The sequence below is a fragment of the Dipodomys merriami genome, unplaced genomic scaffold (assembly GCF_024711535.1).
Source record: "Dipodomys merriami isolate MVZ:Mamm:240054 unplaced genomic scaffold, mDipMer1.0.p SCAF_50, whole genome shotgun sequence".
NCBI lineage: Eukaryota > Metazoa > Chordata > Mammalia > Rodentia > Heteromyidae > Dipodomys > Dipodomys merriami.
The window spans coordinates 9,658,042-9,684,470 of record NW_027206069.1 but is presented as its reverse complement, the minus strand read 5'-3'; the positions used below and the strand labels follow the sequence as shown (position 1 = coordinate 9,684,470).

Genomic DNA, 26,429 nt, shown 5'->3' with positions numbered 1-26,429 from the left:
CTATTTAGGAGGCTGAGATCTGAGGATCAAGAATCTATGAGACTCATCTCCAATTAACCAGCAAAAGACCAGAAGAGAATCTGTAGCTCAAGTGGCAGAACACTACTAGCCTTGAGCATAAAAGCTCAGGGACAGTGCCTAGGCAATGAGTTCAAACCCAAATGATTAGTATGGGTATGTATGCAGCACACACACACACACACACACACACACACACACACACACACACACACACACACACACACACACACACACACACACACACACACACACACACACACACACACACACACACACACACACACACACACACACACACACACACACACACCTTGAAAATTCAGCAAAACATGGGCTGGGAAGGTGGCTCAGTGGTAGAGCTCTTGCCTTGCATGCCTGAGACCCTGGGTTCGATTCCTCAGCACCACATAAGCAAAAAGAAAAAAGCCGGAAGTGGAGCTGTGGCTCAAGTGGTAGAATGCTAGCCTTGAGCTAAAGAGCTGAGGGACAGCGCCCAGGTCCAGAGTTCAGGTCCCACGACCAGACCCCCCCCCCCAAAAAGAAGAAAATTCAGCAAAACATTAAAAAAGGTATGCTAGGTGCCAGTGGCTCATGACTATAATCCTAGCTACTCAAAAGGCTAAGATCTGAAAATTACAGTTCAAAGTCAGCCCAGGCAGGGAAATCTGTGAGTCTCTTATCTCCAATTAACCACCAAAAAAACTGGAAGTAAAGTTGTGGCATAAGTGGTAGAGCACCAGCCTTGAGCAATAAAGCTCAGAGACAGTGCTTAAGACCCACGTTCAAGCCCCAGTACCGGTACACATGTCCAAATTAGGTTCATTCCAAGGTTTCCAGGGTGGGCCTACATGCATATATCAAGAAACTTAGTATGATACATAATCAGAATCAAGGACAAAAAAACATTATCATCTCAACAGGTACAGAAAAAACCCTGGATAAAATCCAACATTCTTTCATGCTAAAAGATCTTCTGAAAATAGAACAAGGCATATTCCAACATAGATCAAAGCATTTCTTTTATATTTTACTGAAAATACTTTTTTTTTTTTTTTTTTTTTTTTGCCATTTGTGGGGTCTGAACTCTGGGCCTGGGCGCTGTCCCTCAGCTCTTCAGCTCAAGGCTAGCGCTCTACCACTTGAGCCATAGCGCCACTTCTGGCTTTTTCTGCTTATGTGGTACTGAGGAATTGAACCCAGGACTTCATGCATGCAAGGCAAGCACTGTACCACTGAGCCACCTTCCCAGTCCTTTACTGAAAATACTTAAATAAATTCAACCAGAATTAAAAAAAAAAAACCTCAATAGAACTCTAAAATAATGTTGCAGATTTAGCTAGACACAAAATTAATAACCATGTCCTTTTCTTTTCTTTCTTTCTTTCTTTTTTTTTTTTTTTTGTAGGTCGTGGGGCTTGAACTCTGGGCCTTGGCACTGTCCCTCAACTCTTCAGCTCAAGGCAAGTGCACTACCACTTGAGCTACAGCGCCACTTCCGGTTTTCTGGTGGTTTATTGGAGATAGGAGTTTCCTGCCCGGGTGGCTTTGAACTGCGATCCTCAGATCTCAGCCTCCTGAGAATTACAGGCGTGAGCCACCAGCGCCCGGCTTCCATGTCCTTTTCTTTCTTTCTTTTTTTTTTTGTCAGTCATGGGGCTTGAACTCTGGGCCTGGGCGCTGTCCCTCAGCTCTTCAGCTCAAGGCGAGCGCTCTACCACTTGAGCTACAGCGCCACTTCCGGTTTTCTGGTGATTATTGGAGATAGGAGTCTCACAGTCTTTCCTGCCCGGGCTGGCTTTGAACCGTGATCCTCAGATCTCAGCCTCCTGAGTAGATAGGATTACAGGCGTGAGCCACCAGCGCCCGGCTTCCATGTCCTTTTCTTATTCCAAGCTAGAGAAATTCAATTGAGTGGAATTCAACTGGTGGCATGATTGAAGTGACAGTGCACCTGCTTTGCAAATGTGAGGCTTAGTTCAATCCCTAGTACCATTAAAGAAAGAGAAAAACTAAAAAAAAAAAAAAATTAAAAAAGAAAAGGATAAAAGAAAGGGAGTGGGCAATGGTCAGTGAGGTTAACCATTATTTTCATTGTGTGAACAAAGAAGAGCTATTCCTACTACATGGATGAAATCACTAGATTGCCAAGTCAAGATGATGGAGAACAAATGATCCATCACACAACTTTATCCCATAGTTCTGTGTACCCGCTTAATATATTGTTGCATAGGCTTCAGCAAAGTGGTTGTGATACTAAAGAAGAAGCCATTGTATTATGCTGAGGACAACTGTAGCTTGCTGAGTGGTATCTATTATTATTGGTGTTGGATCAGTAACACAGCATTGATGCTGTGAATGAGAACAGAACATGTGGATCCAGAGCTTCTCTTCTTTATGGATGTTTGTAGAATCCACTTTCTGTAGATCCTACAAATCTATCACCCTTAATAGATGGAGACCTTAGGCCTGGATGATTAGAAAGGCATTTCCTTTTCATATACCTTTGATTCCTGGTCCACTTGGGGTGCTTTCAACAATAAAAGTAAATTTCTTACCTGCCTTTGTCAAGTAAATCCTTCTATTTATGGAAACCAAAACAATATCTGAAGTATAAAAGCTATGGTAAGTGTTCTTTATGACGCTACGGTAAAATGCACAGATTAGTTCAAACGTGTTGCCACCATCCATTGAAATCCAGACCTAAGGGAATAAAGAGATAGCACCTCACTGAAGAGTTGAGGTAAACAGTCAGCAATTACCTTTCTTCCTACATCAAAGGGGGTCAGTCCTGTGGTGTGATTTTTCTTATACCTATCACAAATGTGCACACATGTACAGGCCTCTTACCTCTAAGATCTACCTTCCATCTCCATCCTAGAGTCTGTGATAGTGGTTATGGCAGAGAATAGGGGGTGCACACTATGCACAGCAAATGTATAGAAGAACATCAGCTCAAGGCTAGCGCTCTACCACTTGAGCCACAGCGCCACTTCCGGCTTTTTTCTTTTTGCTTATGTGGTGCTGAGGAATTGAACCCAGAGCCTCTGGCATGCAAGGCATGTGCTCTACTACTAAGCCACCTTCCCAGCCCCATGATTTCTATTGTTTTAAATTTACTGAAGTATGTTTTATGGCCAAGAATGTGGGTAATATCTCAATGAGTGTTCCCTGCAAGTTTCAGAAGGATTTGTATTCTTCTGTTGGTGGATGAAAGTGTCCATCGATGTCCATTATATTGGGTTGATTATGATGCATTAAGTTTGGTATACCTTTTCTGGTTTTTGATCTGCTGTATCTGCCAATTTCTAATGGGGTGGTAAAGTCACCAAATGTGCTGGTGTCACTGAGTCTTTGCAATGCCCTCAGTTTTTGCCTCAGTGTTTTTGGTCTTCTGTAGTTATGGAAAATCATGATAAATACAATGATATCTTCTTGGAGAACCAACCTCTTTATCAACACAATGCTCTTTATCTCTTGGTCTGAAGTCTATTCTGCTGAAATTAATAAAGCTACTCCTACTTACTTGTTGAGTGATGTTAACATGGTGTCCCTCTTCATCTGTTTACTATTCATCTGGATGGGTGTTTATATTTAAAGTGGGTTTCTTCTGTACAGCATATAATTGGGTCTTGTTTTCAGACCGACTCTGATGAACTATATCTTTGGATTGGTGCATTCAGATGATGAATGTTCACAGTGACATCAATAGATCTGGTAGAATTCTTATCTACCATATTCATTTTATATTTGTTGCCTTTTTTTTTTTTTTTGGTAGTGGGACTTGAACTCTGGGACTGGGCACTGCCCCTCAGCTCTTCAGCTCAAGGCTAGTGCTCTACCACTTGAGCCACAGCACCACTTCTGGCTTTTTCTAGTGGTTTATTGGAGATAAGAATCTCATGGACTTTCTTGCCCAGGCTGGTTTTGAACCACTATTTTCAGATCTCAGCCTCCTGAGTAGCTAGGATTACAGATGTGAGCTACTGGCGCCCGACATTTATTGCTTCTTTTCCTATTTCATCTCCCATTCTTTTCCTACCTTTTATGGCCTTAATGGAACATTTTGTGTCATTCCATTTTCTTTTATTAGCATGCTAATTAATACTTTCTTGTGCGTGCAGGTCCTGGGACTTGGACTCAGGCCCCACACCCTTGCTCAGTCTTTTTTTTCATTCACAGTTGGTGCTCTACCACTTGAGCTATTCCTTCCTTCCCTTTCTCTCCCCTCTCTTCTACCTGTCTCTTCCCTCACATTCCCCTCCTTTCTTAGTTGCCTCCTCTTTCCTATTTTCTCCTCTCTTCTTGCTGAATAATAATCTCAGGGAGTTTTCATGTGGGAAACATTTCTTGAAGCATTCAAGGGTTTTTGAGTTTTGTCCATCTGTCTTTGAGTTTTGTCCATTTGACAGTAATGTGTCCCACTGTGAGTCTTCATTGCATTTGTCTTGATTGAAGTTTTTGATCTCTTTGAATTTGTTTATATATTTCTGTCCTCATTTGGAAGGGTGTTATTCTTTACTATTTTTCTCTTGTTCCTCTTGCACTCTCAATGCATGTGATGGTGTGCTTGATGGTGTCTCTTTAGTGCCTTAAGATCTTTTTACTTTTGTCATTGTTTTCTTCTTTGTTCCTCTGAGTCAGTGACTTCAAATGATCTGTCTCTGAGTTTACTTTTCTCTGTCTGATAAAAACTGCTGACCAACTCTTCCAGTGAAAAGTTTTAGTTATTTTAGCTCTAGAATTTCCATTTGATTCTTTTTTCTCATGAATTCTACTTTATTCAGCATAGCCTGCTACAGCAAAGAATAACAGTTCAGACCCATGTCGGCTTAACAGAGGCCATTTGGCTAGCTTACACCATTCATACCACCTCTTAAGAAGTTGAGAGTGTGGTAAAGAAACATGGCCAAGATTCACAGCCCTACCAGTCTTTTTTTAATGAATGAATATTCACCCCTCTGAAAAACCAGTCGTTCAGCTCCAGCACTTTTTGGTCTGATGCCGAGGACAGCATGGTAGGATGGAAGAACCACGTGAGCTAGGCAGCCCTGGAGAAGTGTAGACAGTCCTCATCTACGAGCAAAACACCTAAGCTTCCTCCGCTGTTGTGAGAGGGATAAGGGTGACACATGTGGGGCAAGTGGATCTCCACCCAGGGTGACATTAACAGAGGTCCCCTTGGCCAGGAAGTGGCAGAGATCTGGAGATTCAAGAAAGCTTGGCAGCCAGGGACTTGCATTCTTTTCACTGGCCATTTCCCCACAAACCATATCAAATAGAATCAGGGAACAGGAGCAGAGAATTCCAGCATCTTTAAGAGGCTAAAGATGTATGTCACAGTCCTTTCTAGAAGTATGATCTTGGTACCTGTCTGGGCCTTAGCCAACCCATCCAAAGATGGTTTTTTTTTTTTTTTTCCATTCTCATATCACAGAGCTTGCATGAAGCTTAAATTGATGTGTGAGGGTGCTTTGTAAAGTGCTGTCCAGTGTGAGCTGGACAAATCCTTTATTCAAGGAAGCAGCACAGTTCTTTTCACTTCCATGGGGTCCCTGCCATTCTTTCGCTCGGGACCTGCCTACTTCAGTCCAATGGGAGCCAATGCAAGCTGGAGGGCTTAATATTTCACTTTTCTTCCTCTCTGGCCCTATGTCCCACACAGAATAAGGGGCTGAGGTGATAGTAGAAGACGTCCGAGACCCCTCATTTCAAGACCCCTTATTTTGTTCGCTGGAAGACTGCTTTCTCTTGCTCGGAGGTCTCTTTGGATCCAGGTCGCAGGCGACGAATCTCAGTGATGACATCTCCTGCAGCCAAGCCCAGGTCCTTCACTGGGTAACAGGCTAGCATGGTGCCAGTGCGACCGAAGCCCAGGGCGCAGTGCGCTCCCACGGCCTCGCAGCCGCGCGTTGGCCTGGTCCACTTCTGCACGAAGCGGTCCATCTGGTGGGGGTCCGTGGACGGAAGTCGGGGAGGCGCAGGCAGTGCTGGGTGAGCTCGGGGAACCAGTCTCCACGCTGGGGGGTGGCCATGCTCCGTCAGCGACACCGGGTGCCGCACGCGTGCGCCAGCAGGAACTGGTAGTGGGTGGGGGGAGACGGCAGCCCCATCCCCGCCAGCCGGCCCGGGAGCACCAGGAGAAGTTGGGGGGCTGAGCGCCCAGGGCTCGGGGAGGCAGGCGCTCCATTTGATTCTTTTAAAAAAAGTTTAGAATTTCTTTGCTGATATATTCATGTTGTTCATGTATCATTTTCTGGATTTTTTCTCAAGTTCTGTATGTTCTCTGTTAGGTCATTGAGCATCTATATGAAATAATCTTGAATTATTTTCCAATAGGTCTGCACTTTTGTAGGGTTAATCTCGGAGGGATTTTTTTAGGGTTAATTTCTAAAGGATTTTTTGTCCTTGGATTGGACCATGTTTTACTCTTTTTTTTTTTTTTTTGTATTCTTGTGATTTGTTGTTGAGTCTTCAAAGTGTTTGAAATAAATACTTTGGACTGGTTTCATAAAAACTTTTACCTCTCAGCTTTAGAGGTTCTAGGAACTCAAAACATTTTCTGAGGCTGTGGCCTCTCTTGCTTGAGCATGTTGCTTCAGAAGTGGCAGAATCTCTAAGCAATCTGTTACTTGTTCTTGGAAACTAGAGATCCTCATATGCAGCCCTAATCTGCCTCTCATCACCTCTGATTTCAGTGGTTTCCAAGCAAGGGGCCATCAGCATGCTTAGTCCGGAGAGAAAGGTTCCAGTGCCTCAGGTATCCTCTGGACTCCACAGACCGTTGGTGTGTGTGGTCCACTCTATTATTTCTTGTCTTGGGAGAAAATCTCTGTTGTGGAAGATTTCCTCTCAGTTGTATTGCATTGAGCCAGATATTAGGAAAGGCACCAATAGGAGGAGAATAATAAAATTCAAAAGCAAAGGGAGGTTTGAAACAGTGTTTCAAGAAGACCTAGAAAAAGGTGCTACCTTTACAAATCTCTCTGCATAGGATAGAGATTCTGTTTTGTTTTTTTTTTTTGGGGGGGGGTCCGGTTGTGGGGCCTGAACTCTGGGCCTGGGCGCTGTCCCTCAGCTCTTCAGCTCAAGGCTAGTGCTCTACCACTTGAGCCACAGCGCCACTTCCGGCTTTTTTCCTTTTGTGGTGCTGAGGAATCAAACCCAGGGCCTCAGGCATGCAAGGCAAGCGCTCTATCACTGAGCCACCTTCCCAGCCTGAGGATAGAGATTCTTAAGAATTATAACAAGACTAAAATAAAAGCAGTCTTCACTTAGGTATAGAATTGATTTACAAACCAAGGGACACATGTTCAATTAGGAACCAATCAAGTGTTTCAACAAGGGTGAGAAAATTGAATTTGAAGAAACAAAGGGACAAGGTGTTTAATAACTGAACTATTTTTGTTTGGCCCCACTGCACAAATGTTTTGAATCAATTTAGGTTGCTCTGACTGGCTTTCCACACACTGGGTTATATATTATTGGTTGCTAGAGGCCATTGCAAGGGTTCATCAGTACACAGTATATCTTCTGAGTCACCAAATCAGCAGAAGTCCCAGGATTGGAAAATGTTGAAACCTGAATTCTTGTAAGCACTTTTGTTTAAATCTAAACAGTGTTCTTCATTTCAGAGTTAAAAATGGCCCCTTGGAACTGAAAAGCCTTTTACCAAGCTTTCAAACCCATCCTGAATAGATTGATGGGGAGGCCCACAGATGGAGTATGCTACCGGAAGGAAGAACACCACAACCTTAGCTGAAGGGTGTGGTGAAGGATGTGGTAGTTTGCCCCTGAAATCCCAGTGCTGAGGAGGTGAAGACAGAAGGTTCTGAGCTAGCCTGGGCTACATAGCCAGATTGTCTCAAAACTCGAAACTCAAAACAGAAAGAACAACATAACCAGAAAGTGGCAGACAAAATCAGATAAAGAAATGCCAATGGTAAATGCTAGAAATGCCAGATATACACATACTTTCTATAGGTTCATGGAGAAATCTCAATTATCCAAAGTTTCAAAGAAATGTCTTATAAGTGGTCAAGTTCAGGAAAGCTTTGGTTAACCATGGCTCAGGAAAGGAGTAGAAAAGTGAAAACTGACAGTAGGTACTAAGCATAGCACCTGATAAGTGGTCAACAGTCACAGTCTTTTTTCCTCCTTTTACCTCCTGGATCAGCTGAGTGGCTCTCTCCTTTATGCACAATCACTGAGCAGGGAGGAAGTACTAGACTCGGCCTCATACACCAGCGGAGGAAGGTTGTTGGGAACATACCTGGTTTCCATAAACATAAAGAAAGTGGCTTCGGGGATGAAACACCATCCCAAGAGGGTTAGAGAATGAGGCAGGAAAGTGGAAAGGAGGAAATTTGGTTTGGAGACTTGGTTGTGAATCCTGTAGAACATTCACAGTAACCATGGTACGTTTGGTAGCCTAGGAGAAAAATAAAACAAGCATAAAGAGTGATGAGTACTTTTCCACGATCACTATTACAATTTTTAGATGTTCCTGTCACTTGGATTTCACATAGCACTAAACGGAAGGATTAGTAAACTCTGATGTTTCTGTATTCTCTTCTCCTGCCTATTTGATAGATATTGAATAAAGTTCGGGAGACAAAATAATTGGCTCAAAGTTTTATAATAAATGGCACAGAGAGGTTTATTGTAGAGTCATTATTGAACTTTACAGACAGCCTGCAATGTCAACACATATAACTATGTGCTCAAAGTGTGAATGTCTGAGCCATATTCCATTCTAGGTAACCGAGGTCTTAAGACATACCACTTTGATGTAAAGATAATTTTAAGCTGAAATATTTGATTCAACTGAGGCAGAAAAGAAATGAAAAGAGGCAAAATTCTCAGAGCTTTCCTGATCTGACTAAAACCCAAGAACTTCTAGGAAGAGAAACTACCATCTGCTTCGTACCAGAATGGCTCTAACCCTAGAAATGAGAAAGCAAACAGTCCCTTCTCCAGCTAAATATTAAGGTTTTCAGGAAGGTACTTGCTTGGGCAAATATTTATCTTCCTGTCTCTCATTTGTGGACCTGAAAACCTAGTTATCTGTTAAGAAGGAAGGAAAGAAGGAAATGGAAGGGAGAGAGGGAGGGAGGGAGGGAGGGAGGGAGGGAGGGAGGGAGGGAACGTAATTTGTTTCCCCCAAACAAATCAACCAGTTAAATTTCAAAAATGTTCATTCAATCCAGACACTGGTGGCTCATGCCTATAATCCTAGATACTCAGAGGCTGAGATCTAACAATCATAGTTCAAAGCCAGCCCAGGCAGGAACTCCATGAGATTCTCATTTCTAGTTAACCACCAGAAAACCAGAAGTGGAGATTTGGCTCAAAGTGGCAGAGCACTAGCCTTGAGCAAAAGAGCTCAGGGACAGTGGCCAGGTTCTAAATTCAAGCCCCATGACTAACAACAAAAAAGTTGATTCAACCTACAATTAACTTTAAACCAAAGTGATCCATTTTGGGTATTATTTCTTTTCCTATCACCATTAAGGTCATCTCCCAAGTTTTAGTTTTTTTGTTTTTTGTTTTTGTTTTTTTCAGTCATGAGGCCTGAACTCTGGGCTTGGGCGCTATCCCTCAGCTCTTCAGTTCAAGGCTAGTGCTCTACCTCTTGCGCCACAGCACCACTTCCAGCTTTTTCTGCTCATATGGTACTGAGGAATTGAACCCAGGGCCTCATGCATGCAAGGCAAGCACTCTACCACAGAGCTATCTTCCCAGCCCCGATCTCCCAACTTTAACCACCATTATTATAGACTTTATCCCATAAAGATGCATAATGCCTATATAAATGCAAGGTTTTCTTTTCTCCTACTACTCTTTTATTATTTTAATTTTCAAGGCCTTGTGATTGAAGACAAGTAAAAGATTTTCTCTTCTACAGTCTAAAGGGCCGGAACAGACTTAGGTATTTTCTTATGATGCTGAGAAGAATTCTACTTCATAACTCTTGTTAAAGACCTTTAGAATAGAAACTATAGACCTGCAACAATGGGTTATTTTGTGTGTGCATGTAGGTTGCATGCCCATCTTTACTAGCCATGGAACCTGAAATTTATATGAAAAATGTTGAGCTTATGTCTTTCTGAAGAATTAGCAAAGCACAACCAGTATCACAGGGTTTTTTTTTGTTTTTGTTTTTGAGTACTGAAAATTGATCTCAGGGCCCTATGCTTGCTAGGCAAGTATACTACCATTTGAGCCATACGGCCTTCTTACTTCCTTCTTACTTTAGGTTAGTTTTCAGGCAGGGTCTTGCCTTTTTGTCCTGAATTGACTTCAGAACTGCAATCCTCCTATCTATACTTCTCACACAGTTGTGATTAGAAATGGAAATCACTGTACCCAGCTTATTTGTTGAGGTGGGGTCTCCTTAAGTTAGTTGCTGGCCCTTGAACTGTGACCCTTCCAATTTGGGCCTCCCAACGTTTGATAATTGATATGACTTACTTTGCCTGGGCTTGATTTTCACTTTTGTCAAACTAAATGACAATTAAAGGTAAGAAATTTCTTGTGTCAAATAATACTATTTATCAGAATATAATCTTGCGATTGCCAATTTTGATCAGGCTGTATTGCCAAACATAATGAGAATGTGAAAATACATTTGCAAGAATGATCACCTGTAGGTTATAAGACATACCGTATCACTGAAGAGGTAAATACCAGTATTTTGCTCTGGATCAACAAGAAATGTTATCACCTTTGGCAAAGATTTTACACTTTTGGAATTATATGGTATGCAAGGCATCCAATTAAGGAATGGTTCTTGACTATAAAAACAAGAGCTTGACTGCAAAAAAAGAGAGAAAGGACAAGTTAATTCTGTCTTTGAAATTTAAGTCCTAATTTGTTATCATAGGAAAATCATAAATCATTGAGATATCATGATGGTGACGAGGCATATTTTAAAAATCTTTACAGTCGCGGGGCTGGGAAGGTGGCTTAGTGGTAGAGTGCTTGCCTTGCATGCATGAGGCCCTGGGTTCGATTCCTCAGCACCACATAAGCAGAAAAAGCTGGAAGTGGTGCTGTGGCTCAAGTGGTAGAGCACTAGCCTTGAGCTGAAGAGCTGAGGGACAGTGCCCAGGCCCAGGGTTCAGGCACCATGACTGGCAAAAAAATAAATAAATAAATAAAAATCTTTACAGTCGTGACTTGCTTCTGGGGAAATCAGTCTAGGAAAAAACCCTGCAAAACATTGCCTTCTGGTTTTTATTGTCTGTGGGGAGTCAGTGTGGAGATCTCAATTTATCATAATTAGAGCAACTGCCATTATACCTAAATAGAGACATCACTGGAAAAGCAGATCAGGAAACTTCTCAGCAGATAGATTTGCCATGGTTGTAATTGTAGTTGTTGTGCCAGTCCTGGGGATTGAACTCAGGGCCTGAGTGTCTTTTAAAATAATTTTTTTTTTTTTTTTTTTTTTTTTGTCGGTCGTGGGGCTTGAACTCTGGGCTTGGGTGCTGTCCCTCAGTTCTTCAGCTCAAGGCGAGCGCTCTACCACTTGAGCTACAGCGCCACTTCCGGTTTTCTGGTGGTTTATTGGAGATAGGAGTCTCATGGTCTCTCCTGCCCGGGCTGGCTTTGAACCGCGATTCTCAGATCTCAGCCTCCTGAGTAGGTAGGATTACAGGCGTGAGCCACCAGCGCCCGGCTTTTAAAATAATTTTTAAAGTTGTTATTATAAAGGTTTACAGTTTTATAAGTCAAGTAAAGAGTACCTTTTTTTTGGACAATGTCATCTCTTTCTTCATTCTCTCCCAATTTTTCCTTCCCATCACCACCCATAAGTTGTATAGTTCATTTTCAACATAGTCTCTAGCAAGTACCACTGCTACATTTGTTTATCCTTTGTACCTCCATTTCTGTGCTTCCCCTTACTCCTCCAAAGACAGATAAATAAACAAACAAGATAAAAACAAAATAGCAACAAAGAAAAAAAAACCCTCTTCTTTCCATTTCCTGGAGTTCATTTTGATAAATATTATTTTTATCATCAGATGCCCAGAGGCATTGTACCTTTGTGTCCCTCTCCTAAGAGTATCATACTTTAGTCTCACTGTGTGTGAATGCCTAGAGACCTGTATCTTTATCATGTCCTGGTATATTCTAGATCTAGTTTCCACATATAAGAGAAAACATGGGTCATTTGTCTCTCTGAGCTTGGCTTATCTCACTTAACATGATTTGTTCTAGGTCCATCCATTTCCCTGCAAATGACATAATATTATTCTTTCTGATGGCTGTGTAAAATTCCATTGTGTATATTTTTTGGATCCACTCATCATCTATTGTAGGGCATTTGGGCTATTTCTACATGTACAAGTGTCTTTATGGTATTGTGACTTGTGATGTTCTAGGTAGATGCCCAGGAGTGGTATGGTTGGATCCTAGGGAAGATCTATGTTTAGTGTTTTTTTTTTTGTTTGTTTGTTTTTATGGTCACAGGGCTTGAACTCAGGTTCTAGGTACTGTCCCTGAGGTTTTAGTGCTCAAGGGTTAGCATTCTACCATTTTGAGCCACAGCGCCAGTTCTGTTTTTCTGGTGGTTAATTGTAGATAAGAGTCTCACAGATTTTCCTGCCTGGGGTTGACTTCAAACTGTGATCCTTAGATCTCAGACTCCTGAGTTACTAGGATTACAGGCATGAGCCACTGGCACCCAGCTATGTTTCTTTTGAGGAAATCAAGACTGCTGTCCAGAGTGGTTGTACTAGTTTACATTCCCAACAACTTTTCAATAGGGTTCCTTTTATCCCTTAACTTTTGTGCTCATGGCTAGCACTCTACCACATGAGCCACAGCTCTACTTCCTGCTTGGATTTTTAAAAATTTAATAATAATTCTTAAAGTCATGCATAACAAAAATTTCTCACCTTTTAAGATATTCAATATCTTACCTCACTTAGTGTCCTATTCCTGTCAAAGGTGACAGTAACATAGTCAACTATAATATAGAAAGACACAGATATTATGAGCAACTCTGATATTTCTATGATTAGAAGGATAGTACTATGAAAACAGTTTCTATCAAAATGACTGGAAGTTATTTGTCATCAATTAATGTATAAGAACACACCTTTTCTTTGTGGTTATTTGTGCCTATTATCTCAAATTTTAAAAACTTTCCCCTTATTTTTATACTATCGATTTATATAAAATATATTTGCTGTTATATTTTATCCTATTTGTGTTGCATACCATTTCTTTTTTTTATTCTGAAAATACTGTACAGAGTGGTTACAATTACATGGGCAAGGTAATGAGTGCATTTCTTATCAAGCATTGTTGCTTCCTCCTTTGTTTCCCCTTCCCATCCCTTCCCATCTTCCCCCCCCCATTTCATTTAATGATATAGATTATGGATATTGACAAAAATTTGTTAATACTTCTTTAACTTCAAATTTACCTTCAAAATGTTCTCTATTAGCAAAACATCTTTCATTGTACCACAACTTTCCCTTGACATAGTCAACCTGTGTAAATAAGTAAATGAAAATATTATTTAGGGAACATGTAGATTTAAGATTTTTTAAAGTATACTAAAAATTTCCAAAGTTTGGTAGCTCAAAGATGTAAGGCAAGACAGAAATTTGCATGTAAAGAAAATCAAAGGTGGAGCTCCAGGGGCGCAATCAGTTAGTGCGCGGTACTTATAAGAAAATCAAAGGTTTATAACAACAAAAAACCCACATCCCTTCAAACCAAATATTATAGAAAGATGACAAGAGTGTAGAAGACAAGTTTTGAATAAGGGAATGCAGAGAGTAGAATTGTACATGAATGAACATGTCAATTGAAAAATGTCTCACTAATGAACTTTTTTTTTTTTTTTTGAGTCAGTTGTGGGGCTTGAACTCTGGGCCTGGTGCTGTCCCTCAGCTCTTCAGCTTAAGGCTAGCACTCTACACTTGAGCCATATGCCACTTCCAGTTTTCTGGTGGTTTATTGGAAATAAGAGTCTCATGGACTTTTCCTGCCTGGGCTCACTTTGAACCGTGATCCTCAGATCTTAGCCTCCTGAGTAGCTAGGATTACAGGTATGAGCCACCGGCGCCCGGCATTAGTGAACTTTTTGAATTGATCAGAAGCCCCAAATTTGAGTTGGAAGGACTCCCTGTGAAGCACTGGTGCAAGTCAGATCAAAAGCTGACGAACCTTCAGTCTGATGCCTATACAAAATGGAAGGAACAAGAAGTGCACCTGTTCAAGAAGAGCTTAGCTCAGTGCGGGCACCTTCAAGCTTCTTTCCACTTTTTTTGTTTCACCTGGTCTCTCAGCCCACTAGATGGAGCTATACACCTTCAAGGTGGATCATCCCCATTCTGTTGCCCTACATGCCAACTGTCTCTGGAAACACTATCAAATCCAGAAGTGTGTGTTAACCAATTTTGCAGCCATCTCTCAATCATGGCATGTTGACAACCAAGACCAAGCCCCACCTCTAATTTCAGATTCAGGATTTTTATATATTTATTTATTTATTTTTAGGATTTTTTTTTTTTTTTGGTTGATCATGGGGCTTGAACTCTGGGCCTGGGCGCTGTCCCTCAGCTCTTCAGTTCAAGGCTAGCTCCCTACTACTTGAGCCACAGTGCCACTTCCAGCTTTTTCTGCTTATGTGGTGCTGAGGAATTGAACCCAGGGCCTCATGCATCCAAGGCAAGCACTCTACTACTGAGCCACCTTCCCAGCCCTTGTAGTTTTTTTTTTTTTAATCCATCCAGTCTGGCACCTGTGTTGGTTCATGCTTGTAGAAGGCTGAAATTTGAGGATCGCTGTTGGAGGCCAGTTCAGGCAGGGAAGTTCTTGATACTCTTATCTCCAATTCATCACAGAAAAAGCTGGAAGTGGAGCTGGCTCAATTGGTAGAGCCCTTGCCTTGAGCAAAAAGGAACTCCGGGACAATGCCCAAGCTCAGAGTTCAAGTCCCAGGACTGGCAAAAAAATTTTTTTTTCTGATAACTCTGTTCTTCACCTGTGTACCTTCTGGAGCTCTTTCCCAGAGGTTCAGCATTGTTCTTGTGGTTTCTAGCTACAGTCCCTAAATAGTTTCAGAAGTTCCTTATCTTGGTCTTCCTTGGTGGTAATCTGTATCTAAACAGTAGTGATTCTGGCCTTCAATTTATTACATTTTTATTTGCTATTTTGGTATTTAGTCTAAGAAAACATTTTTCTGCTAAACTTGGAACTCTTATGGATGTTGGTTGTCTTTTTTTCCCTTGCTAATGTCACAGTGCCAATGACACTAACTACAGCAGGTGTTTATTACATCCTGACTGTGATGTTCACATACTGTGATTTTCTTACTAAATTTCATTGCTCCCATTCAGCTGTCTCCTGTTCTATCAGCACTCTAGAACACATTCTGCCCCTAAGGAGCTTACTCTGTCAGGAAGCCCAGCTACCTTGGCCATGCTTTAAAGGGAAGGTTCAGGCATGGGTTTGGAATAGCTCAAACTGTGGCAATGCTGAAAGGAAAGAAGACCATGTGCTCTCCACCCCTGGAGGATGCCATTCCTTTTGCTCAGAACCCGAAGTCAGCCTTCTAGTGGACTTCTCTTCAGTCCTCCTCTCAGCATACTGCAGAGGCTGAGAAACATCTCTGGTAGCTCCTGAGCACTGTAAGCCCAGTGCGCTGCAGGATCCTCCACCTCTGGATCTTCTGCTGCCCTGAGCTGAAAAATGCCTTGTTCTCAATGTTGCTGGCCATTTTCTGTTGCTATAACACAACACCAGAAGCTGAGCAAGTAGTTGTTACTTGCTGTGCTGCCCTGGGAACAGTCACAAGACTATCATCTGTTTGTGTTCATTTCATGTGAATTTTTCCCCTAATATTTTTTAGTCATGGGTGGTTGAATCTACAGATAAGAGGCTGAAGACAGAGAAGCCCACTATGTTGCTGTCAGTTCTTTTGAATATAAATCAGTTTTGCCTGTCTGCTTTTCCCAGTTCTTCTGTTCACTTTTCTCCCACTAGCAGGACAGCCAGTCAGTTTCTAGGAAATATCTATTTCTGTGGACGAAAGCAAGGGGACAAGCCATAGGCCACTCACAATTTTGTTTATAGTTTACAAATCCTGATGATGTGTTGATGGGAATCTTAGCTGAACCACAAAACTTAACTTTCAGTGACAGAAGAAGAAAAATTCTCCAAAATCTCCACCAGGGGGCAGAGATGTTGCTAGAGTGGAAGACATTTTTTGTGTCTCTTTCTCCAAGTAGGCACAGATGAGTACCAGGGTAGGTAGGTTGGGAAGAAATTGACCACATTCCAGGCACCACTCTACTTAGCTGGGTACCTTGCGCAGAACATGACTTGAATAACCATAACAGCCTGGACAAAATATACAGTCATAGACAAGGGTGGTTTTTGAAATGAGAATGAGCACCTTTTCCTTGAAACAGAACTGCCTGGTGTCGCTGGACACTATTTTTAGTTCAAATTGTAAATGATACTGCAGTAGCAGGAATAACCTGTATGAGAACTATTGTATTTACAGCTCATCATATCTCCATCAGGCTTGAACTCAAGGTCTGTAATATTGTCCATTTCCTTTTTCACTCAACGGTGGTGCTGACCACTTGAGCCACAGCTCCATTTTTTTTTTTTTTTTACTTTTTGGTGATTAATTGAAGATAAAGTCTCATGTACTTTTCTGCCCAGGATGGCTTCAAACCAGATCCTCAGATCTGACTCCTGAGTAGCTAGGATTACATGTATGAGCTACCATTGCCTGGCTGTATACATATCTTTCAACCAACACTTGAAAATGAAAAGCTTCTTACCCTTTCAAAGCCACAAAAGTCTGCCCTAAAGAGCTAGAAGGGGGAAAAAAAAGAAATTTAAACTGTTGCTTGCATATTGTATATAAAAAACATAACAATTTGAATTATACCTGAGAAAATGTAGTTTTTCTATTCTAGCAGTTAAGATGGTCAAACCTTAAAGACAGCCTTTTACACAATTTACACAATATCCGGAAGATTTCCCTTTTAGTCTTTGATTTCATCATTTTACCAATTTATTTATACTTTATGAAATTCCAGAAAAGATCAAGATTAAAAAAGAAGCAAAAACATGCTTTTATTTTTATTATTTTCATATTGTGGAGGTTGGGATGGCCCCAGGACCTTGTGGAAAGCCTTATCTTTTAATGGTTTAAAGGGAGGAGTTAAGAGGCATGCAGGGAGACAGTGAGTCTGCCACCAACTTTGGTTTATAACTTTAACATTTATTATTTTCTCTTCCCATCTGGTTTCTTCTTCCAAGCCTACAACAGTCAGATTCAAGACTCAGGACTTAAGCCCTATCTAACTCAGTGCCTTCAACTGAAGCCACAGTGGCTGTTCTTTCATCTTCAACTCACTGTTTTACCAGGCTAGATCTATTATCTAAGCAACTAATGGCAGGTCTTCAGAGAGGCTATGAATATTTATACACCTGAATAAAGACAATAGTACCCTGTGTATAAATAATATCTGCTTCTCAATCAGTATACTTGCCTCTGCTTTATTTCCTGTTAGCTTTCCTCTGCTCCTGAATTTTGATTCCTTGTCTTTTATCTGTTGCGATAATTTTGAGGGAGGTATTTATCAACATGTTTAAGAATTCCATTGTATCGGATACCTTTTTTTTTTTTTTTTGGTCTTTTCTTTTTCTGTATTAGGAACTGAACCCAGGACATTGCAATTGCTAGGAAAACTCTTTGCCACTGAGCTACATCCCAGCGATTGCATAGTTTTATCTAAACACATTATGTGCTTTTCAATCTCAACAACTTATATTTTATTTCCTACATTCTCCTGCCTGAGAAATCTCACTAGTCTTCTCTGAGGATATGCCCTGTAGAACAGACTCATCTTCATTTTTCCTTAAAATTTCCTAATTTCTAAAATTTCCTAAAATTTCTTGGCAGGACAATTCTGAGTTGTCCTACACAGAGGTTCCCAGCAGGAGGGAGCCCCAGATGTCTGCAGGCATTTTGTGGTTGTTGTTCTAACTTTACTTGACATATAGTAATTGTACATGTGTACTTGACATATAGTAATTGTACATGACATATAGTAATTGTACATGTATAGTAATGGGGTTTAGCATGCTACTTCAATATTTGTATTCAAGGTATAAGGATCCTCTCAGAGTAACTGGCAAATCTCAGAGAACGCTTACTTTTAATGAATTTAGCTTTATAAATTATGTTATAGCCTCTGAGGCACATATAGAGCTATAAAGAAATAAACTAGGCCCTGATGGCTCACGCCTATAATCCTAGCTACTCAGGAGGCTGAGATCTGAGGATTGTAGTTCAAAGCCAGTTTGGACAGTAAACTCAATCAGACTCTTATTTCCAATTGATCATCAAAAAGCTGGAAGTGGAGGTTTTGTTCAAAGAGGAGAGCATCAGCCTTGGGCAAAAATGCCAAGCAAGTGTGTAAGGCCCTGAGTTCAAGCCCCAGTACTGGAAAAAGAAAAAAAAATAGATAACATCTTTTCTACATATATTTAAATCTTACTATAAGTGCATACAGAAATAAAACTAACACCATTTCAAAATTGTACATTCAGTATTATGAAGGAAAGGGAAAAGTAGCTATACTATGCTTTTACATTTTTTATTTTTTGTCAGTTACGGGGCTTAATTCTGGGCCTGGGTGCTATCCTGAGCTCTTCAGCTCAAGGCTAGTGCTCTACCACTTGAACCACAGCACCACTTCTGGTTTTCTGGTGATTAATTGGAGATAAGAGTCTCACAGACTTTCCTGTCCTGGCTGGCTTTGAACTGTGAGCCTCAGATCTCAGCCACCTGAGTAGCTATGATTACAGACATGAGCCACCAGCTCCTGGCTGCTTTTACATTTTTTAAAAGAAGGAAGTATCTCAATTCTAAGATATACCATGCTTTATTCAAAAGCCAAATACTTCTTTTTATATTGCAGAAGACATTTAAGGGTAGCAATTATTCACAGAGGTTTTCATACCTTTATTATCTGATTGGTTGGATGGAGCAGATCTTCACTTACATAAAGACCCAAAGAGGTGAGCATAATTAAGTAATGATTTGCTAAGACCATGTCTATCAGTGTAAGCTCTGCATGTTCTACAGAAAGAAATCAAATCATACCATGGGTTAAAAAGAAAATAAAAGTAGGCATTTAATAGATACTTCATCAATACTGATCAAATGTAGCTGTAAGGGAAATGCTGAATAATGAAAGCACCCAGAGAAGTTACCTTCCTGAAGTTGTGAATACATGATACTGGTCAAATCATACCATATGGTATCATTGTAATTCCAGAATCCAGAGAAGGTAATGCCGATAAAAACACCTACAGGGAAGAAAAAGGCCATGAGAGTGAGAAAATGCCTGGCTAGACTACTGTGATTTAAGGATTATTTGAGTGTCAATAGATGTAGGCTCTGTCCTCCTGGATGAGGAAAAAGATACCAAAACAACATCATATCAACAGATTGTACTAAGACAACCTGGTCATTCATTCATTCCCTCACCTTATTTCCTCATTACTTCCTCACAGCTTACTATTCTTAGGAGTTCAAATGCCTTTCCTGCATTAAAATGATGTGATGTGTAAACTCTGAGTTCAATCACTTGAATTTCACTTTTTTTTTTCCTGTGAGCTCCTGGTCAAGTTAATATTAATAAAGGCATATGCTTTTTCTCCACTCAATTTTTCTTGTCAATTTAATTTGCAGATATTGAATAGTAGAGGAAATATTTTTCTCCCTGACAATATACTTCTAAGCAAAAAATAATAAGCACAGTGTTTGTTCTTAGTCCAAAAGGGCTGTTTTGATCAACAATAAATGAATTCGAGCTGAGAAGGTGGCTCAGTGGTAGAGCGCTTGCCTTGCATGCATGAGACCCTGGGTTCAATTCCTCAGCACCACATAAGCAGAAAGAAAAAAGCCAGAAGTGGCGCTCTGGCTCAAGTGGTAGAGTGCTAGCCTTGAGCTGAAGAACTGAGGGACAGCGCCCAGGCCCAGAGTTCAGGCCCCCTGATTGGGCCCAACAAACAAACAAACAAAAAAAAAAAAACAAACAATAAATGAATTTAAAGGAGGGAAAAGAGAGGGGGGAAAACTGTGGTTAACGTCAATATTTGTGATTTTCTTTTCTTTTTTTTTTTAAACTAGGGCTGAGAACCGAACCCAGGGCCTTGGGCGCGCCAGGTGGGCGCCCTTCCGCTGGGCTAAACCCCCAGCCCCTGTGATTTTCAAAAATAGAAAAAAAATAACTAAAGCCTCATGAGACCCTCTTAAAATAAGAGGGAAAGTACATTACCCCATGGCTTCACCTTTCCTTGGCCATAGCTTGGAATTGTATTCATAAACTGCTTTGTTAAATGGCAACTCTTCTGTACAGCTACTTAAAGATAATAAGTATATATGGAATGCTAATATGAAGTTTTGTGATTGGGAGTAGGGTTTATGGGTGCTGAAGACACTTGAATATGTATAGTTTGTTTCTGTAAGGTGAATGTAGGACAAATCATACTTTGAAGTGTGTCTTTTGTTTTTTTTTATCAGTTGTGGGGCCTGAACTCTGGGCCTAGGCACTGTCCCTCAGCTCTTCAGCTGAAGGCTAGCGCTCTACCACTTGAGCCTCAGCACCACTTCCGGCTTTTTCTGCTTATGTGGTGCTGAGGAATCGAACCCAGGGCCTCAGGCATGCAAGGCAAGCGCTCTACCACTGAGCTACCTTCCCAGCCCCTGAAGTGTGTCTTTTTAACTCCCAGTTCTTTTCCAGGAAGAAGAAAGTTAAAGATAGGATTCATTCTTCTAAACATAAAGTTGAGTTTTATAGGTACATGGGAATGAGCAGGTATATCCAGCATGGTAGCAGATGATCAGACTCCTGTGAAGTTTTCAAATATTTAATAGTGTAATAAGCAAGAAAATGAACACTTTATGTTGGTTAATATTTTTAGCAGTTAATCACCTTATGACAAACTGTCTAAAATTGTATTTTGGGGCTGTTGAAGTTGATGTAGACTAGACCATTATGAGTTTGACTTTTTTTGTTGTTGTTGGTCGTGGGGCTTGAACTCTGGGCTTGGGCGCTGTCCCTGCACTCTTCAGTGTAAGGCGAGTGCTCTACCACTTGAGCTATAACGCCACCTCCAGTTTTGGTGGTTTATGGGAGATAAGAGTTTCACAGACTTTCCTGCCCGGGCTGGCTTTGAACTGTGATCCTCAGATCTCAGCCTACTCAGTAGCTAGGATTACAGGCATGAGCCACTGGTGCCCGGCTAAGTTTGACTTTTAATGGGAAAAGGAAGCCACTGTTTGAATAAGGGAAGTGATATGACAGAATTTATACTTGAGAATATCACTCTGATGGTTCTGTGAAGGGTCTCTACTGGGTCAAGAATAGAAACAGAGAGAGCACTTAAGAGACTTGTCTAGCAGATAAATAAGGTTGAGTTGTCACAAACTTTTAGAGGAAGGGAGATGTGGTCACACTGGGGTGGACATTGGAGAAAGCATCATTTTGGAATATTATGAGGCTAGAGCAGACAAGAGTATGTCCTACATTTAAGTGTCAACCAATTGGATGCTAATTGGCTGAACTAATTTTGAAAGGTGGTTTATTGTGATATATGACACATCCATCGGCTATTAAGAGAAAATGAGGAGGCTGGGAGGATTGCTCAGTGGTAGAGTGCTTGCCTTGCATGCATGAGGCCCTGGGTTTGATTCCTTAGCACCACATGAGCAGAAAAAGCCAGAAGTGGTGCAGTGGTTCAAGTGGTAGAGTGCTAGCCTTGAGCTGAATTGCTGAGGGACAGCACCTAGGCCCAGAGTTCAGGCCCCACGATGGACATACACAATAAAAGAGGAAATGAAAACGAAGCAACTAACACAGGAGCACTTGATCTTAAGGACCATCAGCAGCAGCAATGTACATTTGGGAATCATCAACCTGCAGATGTCCTACCTACTGCGCAGCTGGATTAAATCTTCCAGAGAGCACATGGTTACTCATGCAAGGAAGAAAAGGCAGGGACAAAGCCCTAGGTACATTAGCATGTAGAAGTCTCACTGAAGAGGAGTCAGTCTAGAGAGCTAAATTGTGGTCAATGAAGAAATAGAAAAGCAATTGAAGGTAGTGTCTTGAAGAAGAGAAAGTGAGGACAAGGTGTCCACTTGCGTTAATGCTGCTGGGAGGAGGAGGACTTGGCTGGGGGAGATGGAGATAGAGATGGAGAAGGAGAAGCCATGGGTGATCTTGAGAATTGTTCTGGGATACTGGTGGAAACATGTCTGATGTGCAGAAGGAAGAGAAAAGGGATGATATAGCACCATCTCTTGACAAATTTCTCCCATAAACTTCATTGTGAAGAGAACAGAAAGCAAGATAGGTTTTGTTGAACTGGGTAATATTGGCGCTTATTATCATTCAGATGGATTAGACAGAGGGAGAGTGCAATGGTTTGTTCAGAAGAGAAAGCCAGAAAATTGATTCTAGAGCTTTCTTTTCCTCCTCCTCCTCCTCCTCCTCCTCCTCCTCCTCCTCCTCCTCCTCCTCCTCCTCCCCCTCCTCCTCCCCCTCCCCCTCCCCCTCCTCCTCCTCCTCCTCCTCCTCCTCCTCCTCCCCCTCCTCCTCCCCCTCCCCCTCCCCCTCCTCCTCCTCCTCCTCCTCTCCCTCCTCCTCCCCCTCCTCCTCCTCCTCCTCCTCTCCCTCCTCCTCCCCCTCCTCCTCCTCCTCCTCCTCCTCCCCTCCTCCTCCTCCCCTCCTCCTCCTCCTCCCCCCCCCATCTGTCATGGGGCTTGAACTCTGGGCTTGGCCATTGTCCCTGAGCTCTTCAGCTCAAGGCAAGAGCTCTACCACTTAAGCCACAGAACCACTTCCAGTTTTCTGGTGGTTTATTGGAGATAAGAGTCTCATGTACTTTCCTGTCCAGGCTGGCTTTGAACCATGATCCTCAGATTTCAGCCTTCTGAGTAGCTAGGATTATAGGCGTGCGACACCAGCACCCCACTAGCGCTAACTTCTTTAGGTGGCTGAGAGGAATGGAACCTGGACGTAAGGAGTGAGGGGCACCCTTTGATAGCAGCAGAGGCACTTCTTACAACAAATACCACAGGGAAAAGGCAAATTGTGCCAGTATGAATTTGACTATGAAGGTAGATTTGCAAGCAGGACAATGTAAGAGTTCCTGCAGTAAATATTTATTTTCTCTGTGAAGCACTAGATAAAGGTACTGCTGAGAGTGAGGGGAGAAAAGGGGATGCTCAGTGCTGCAGAAGTGGGACAAGGTGTGATAAGGTCACCTTGCAGAGTGAGAGAGCAAATGTACCAGGGAAGAGTGATTGGCAATCTAGGCAGTGCTCGGCACCTGCTTGAGTGGCAGGATCATGAATTTAAAGTGAGACCATCCAGTGGAATTTGAAGGTGAGACTACTGAGCAAATCATTTCTAGCAATTCTGTGCTTCTCTAGTGTATGAGTATGGTAGTTTTAACTAGAACTGGGACTGTGTAGAAAAGAAGAGGGAATCTTGAATTTGTCTTTGGTGGGTACTTTTTATATATTGTTATTATAATCTGCACCCTTGTATCATTTTTATATCCATTCTAATTATATTTCTATAGCTCTTTTATATAAATAGATATATTATTAATGCATAATAAGTATATAACTTTATTTGTAATATTTTAAAATATTTCTTTTGATCTTCATATTAATTGGAATTGATGACTACTAGGTCTACAATGACCTAATTAAAATATTAAAATAATACTATTCACAGTTGAAATATATATGGTAGTGCATTACTGTAGTATATAGTAAGAAATATGTACTTGATATTTTATCTCTGTTCCTGACATGAAGTGTTTACATTGCTTGGAATTTCCTGGGTCACAGGACTGTCTTTTGTTCTAATGAGGTGACTTTTGGTTGCTTCCTATCAGCTTAAAATGGTGGCGGGTCATTAAAACCAAATCATAATTGAAAGCTTGAAATTTTCAGTCTCCCATGCCATCCTCCAGGAAGAGGAGCAAGGCTGGAGATTGAGAAAATGATTGATCATGCTGATATGATAGAATCATTAAAAAATCTTTGAAGTGCTGGGTGCTCGTAGTGAAATAAGGATATTGAATCTAACCAGTGCTATCTTGCCCATGTGGTGGATGATAGGATGTAGAGTTTAACTTGTGCCATTCTGTCTTCAAGGTAGAGACAGGGAAGCTCTACCTCCAAGTGATAGGCATGCTTGAATTTCTAGAGGTAGGGGTGAAGGCTTGGATGCTGGGTTGCTGGACCTGTCAGTCCCGTGCTTAAGCTCTCAAGCTCCCTGTGATCTTGCCCTCCCACTGGACTCTATGTAAGCACAGATCAGCTCAGGTGCCATTATGCCATGCCTCTTGTCTAGTGTTTCCTGTCTCTCTTTCAGTCATCACGGCATCTCACTTCAGCTCTCCATTAGAGCTGATCTGGTTTGTTGGTATCATTTTTCTGATCTTTCTTTCCTCTCCTGCTCACATGGCTCAGTTTTCTGACAGTGTTAAGTATATTTGAGAGTCTGTGGGTCTTAGAGACAAGAGTCCATCTGTAGCCACTGCCTCTCCAATAAAGACTCTCAGTTTAGCCTCTCAAAATGTTGCTTCTGTGTTTCTCGCCATACAACAGTAGCTCATGCCTGTAATACTAGCTGCTCAGGAGGCTGAGATTTGATTACTGTCTCAAAGCCAGTCTAGGCAGGAAAGTCCATGAGACATTTATCTTCAATTAACCACCAGAAACTCAAAGTGGAGCTGTGGCTCAACGTGGTAAGAGTGCTATGTAGCTCAAGAGCTAGATAGCTATCTAGTAGCTCAGGGACAAGCACCCAGGCCCTGCTGAGTTCAAGCTCCAGGACAAAAAATATTTGAAATACTAGAGAACATCGAGGTTAATGTATTTATCCATGCAGAGAGAGGGTGGTGATGCTAGACTCCATGGAGCAGAAGTTCCCAGGCTTGAGACCTTCATGGACCTGTTCATCTCAAAGTTCATTTACTTCATTTGCAATGTCATTTATTTTTACAACAACAACAACAAAAGGCTGGTAAATGTAGGTGAGTGCTTCACTGTTGTAGCAAGAAGTGGGGAATGGGATCTGATCCATTTGATGTACAGTAGGTTGTTAATAAGTATGGGTCACAATCTGGAACCTGCAACTGGCTTCTGAGTCTTTAACCTGTGTGGGCCAGGGCCAACTCCTTGTAGTTAGTGCCAGATGTGAATTAAAGCAGAGGATACTCCTGGGACATTCATGTGTATCTACTGAGAACTGGAGAATTGCTTGGTATGAAAAAATCCATGCAGGGCTGAGAAGTTGGCTCAGTGGTAGAGCGCTTGTCTTGCATGCATGAGGCCCTGGGTTCGATTCCTCAGCACCACATAAGCAGAAAAAAAAAAAGCTGGAAGTGGCGCTGTGGCTCAAGTGATAGAGTGCTAGCCTTGAGCTGAAGAGCTGAGGGACAGCGCCCAGGCCCAGAGTTCAGGCCCCACGACCAGACCAAAAAAAAAAAAAAAAAAAAAAGAAAGAAAAAATCCATACATTTGATGTCAGAAGTGTAAGTGGGAAAAAGAAAAGCAGTTGTCTTTTCTTCCATATGCTATTAGACATTACAGTAGCCATAGAACAATGCATCCTTACTAAATAATTTGGTGCTTCATGAATAATAATATCTATTTATATGTTACACAAATATCATATAGGTTAGAAACAATAAAGAATCTCTGAGTGTGGGGGTGGTGGTGGGGGGAGATGGGAAGAGATGGGAAGGGGAAACAATGTTTGATAATAAATGTACTCATTTCCTTGTTCATGTAATTGTAACCCCTCTATACGGTATTTTCACAATAAAAAAACTAATTAAAAAAAAGAATCTCTGGGAAGAAGTAACATGTTATTAAAGGGAAGACCAATAAAATGGAGAACTTAAGCCACTATTAGCAAGAAGCCATTGAACTTATTTGAAAATTTTCCTTACTACAACATACAAGTAGACAAGGGAAAGTGATAAGGAATACATTTGTAGACATTTTAGGACTCATTTTGACTCCATTTTGTCTATGCATTTAATTTGTACTGACAGTCTAGCATCATCTTAACAAATACAAGTTCTAGTTACTTCCAATATTCAGTAAGTCTGCCAACTTACCACTATATGTAAAATTCATAACAAAGCCAAGTAATGCTACATCATTGGCACAGGGGCACTTTGCCACTTTGAGATCCAGCACATGTGGATATAATAAGCTGAGCTGGTCTGGGGTCATTACATTTCCAAGATTCCACTGAAGAATAGGTTCTGTGGAAGTCAAATGCAGAAGTTTAAATTGTAGTTTAAATTGTAGTTAATTCTTG

At 41.4% G+C, this 26,429-nt stretch overlaps 1 protein-coding gene and 1 pseudogene across 4 annotated transcripts in view; both read right to left on the bottom strand.

The window, feature by feature from the left end:
* LOC138810511 (cation channel sperm-associated auxiliary subunit beta-like) overlaps positions 1 to 26,429 on the bottom strand; it is a 107,806-nt gene that overhangs the window by 34,376 nt on the left and 47,001 nt on the right. For all 4 annotated transcript variants that reach the window (XM_069997726.1, XM_069997724.1, XM_069997723.1 and 1 more), the window contains 9 exons: positions 26,224 to 26,373; positions 19,282 to 19,377; positions 19,029 to 19,147; positions 16,836 to 16,868; positions 13,457 to 13,523; positions 12,948 to 12,994; positions 10,685 to 10,834; positions 8,291 to 8,449; positions 2,577 to 2,721 (listed from right to left, as the gene is read on the bottom strand). In XM_069997726.1, the coding sequence (XP_069853827.1) occupies positions 2,577 to 2,721; positions 8,291 to 8,449; positions 10,685 to 10,834; positions 12,948 to 12,994; positions 13,457 to 13,523; positions 16,836 to 16,868; positions 19,029 to 19,147; positions 19,282 to 19,377; positions 26,224 to 26,373 (966 nt within the window). The remainder of the gene's footprint in view (positions 1 to 2,576; positions 2,722 to 8,290; positions 8,450 to 10,684; positions 10,835 to 12,947; positions 12,995 to 13,456; positions 13,524 to 16,835; positions 16,869 to 19,028; positions 19,148 to 19,281; positions 19,378 to 26,223; positions 26,374 to 26,429) is intronic.
* Positions 5,740 to 6,256, bottom strand: LOC138810582 (dual specificity protein phosphatase 23 pseudogene; annotated as a pseudogene).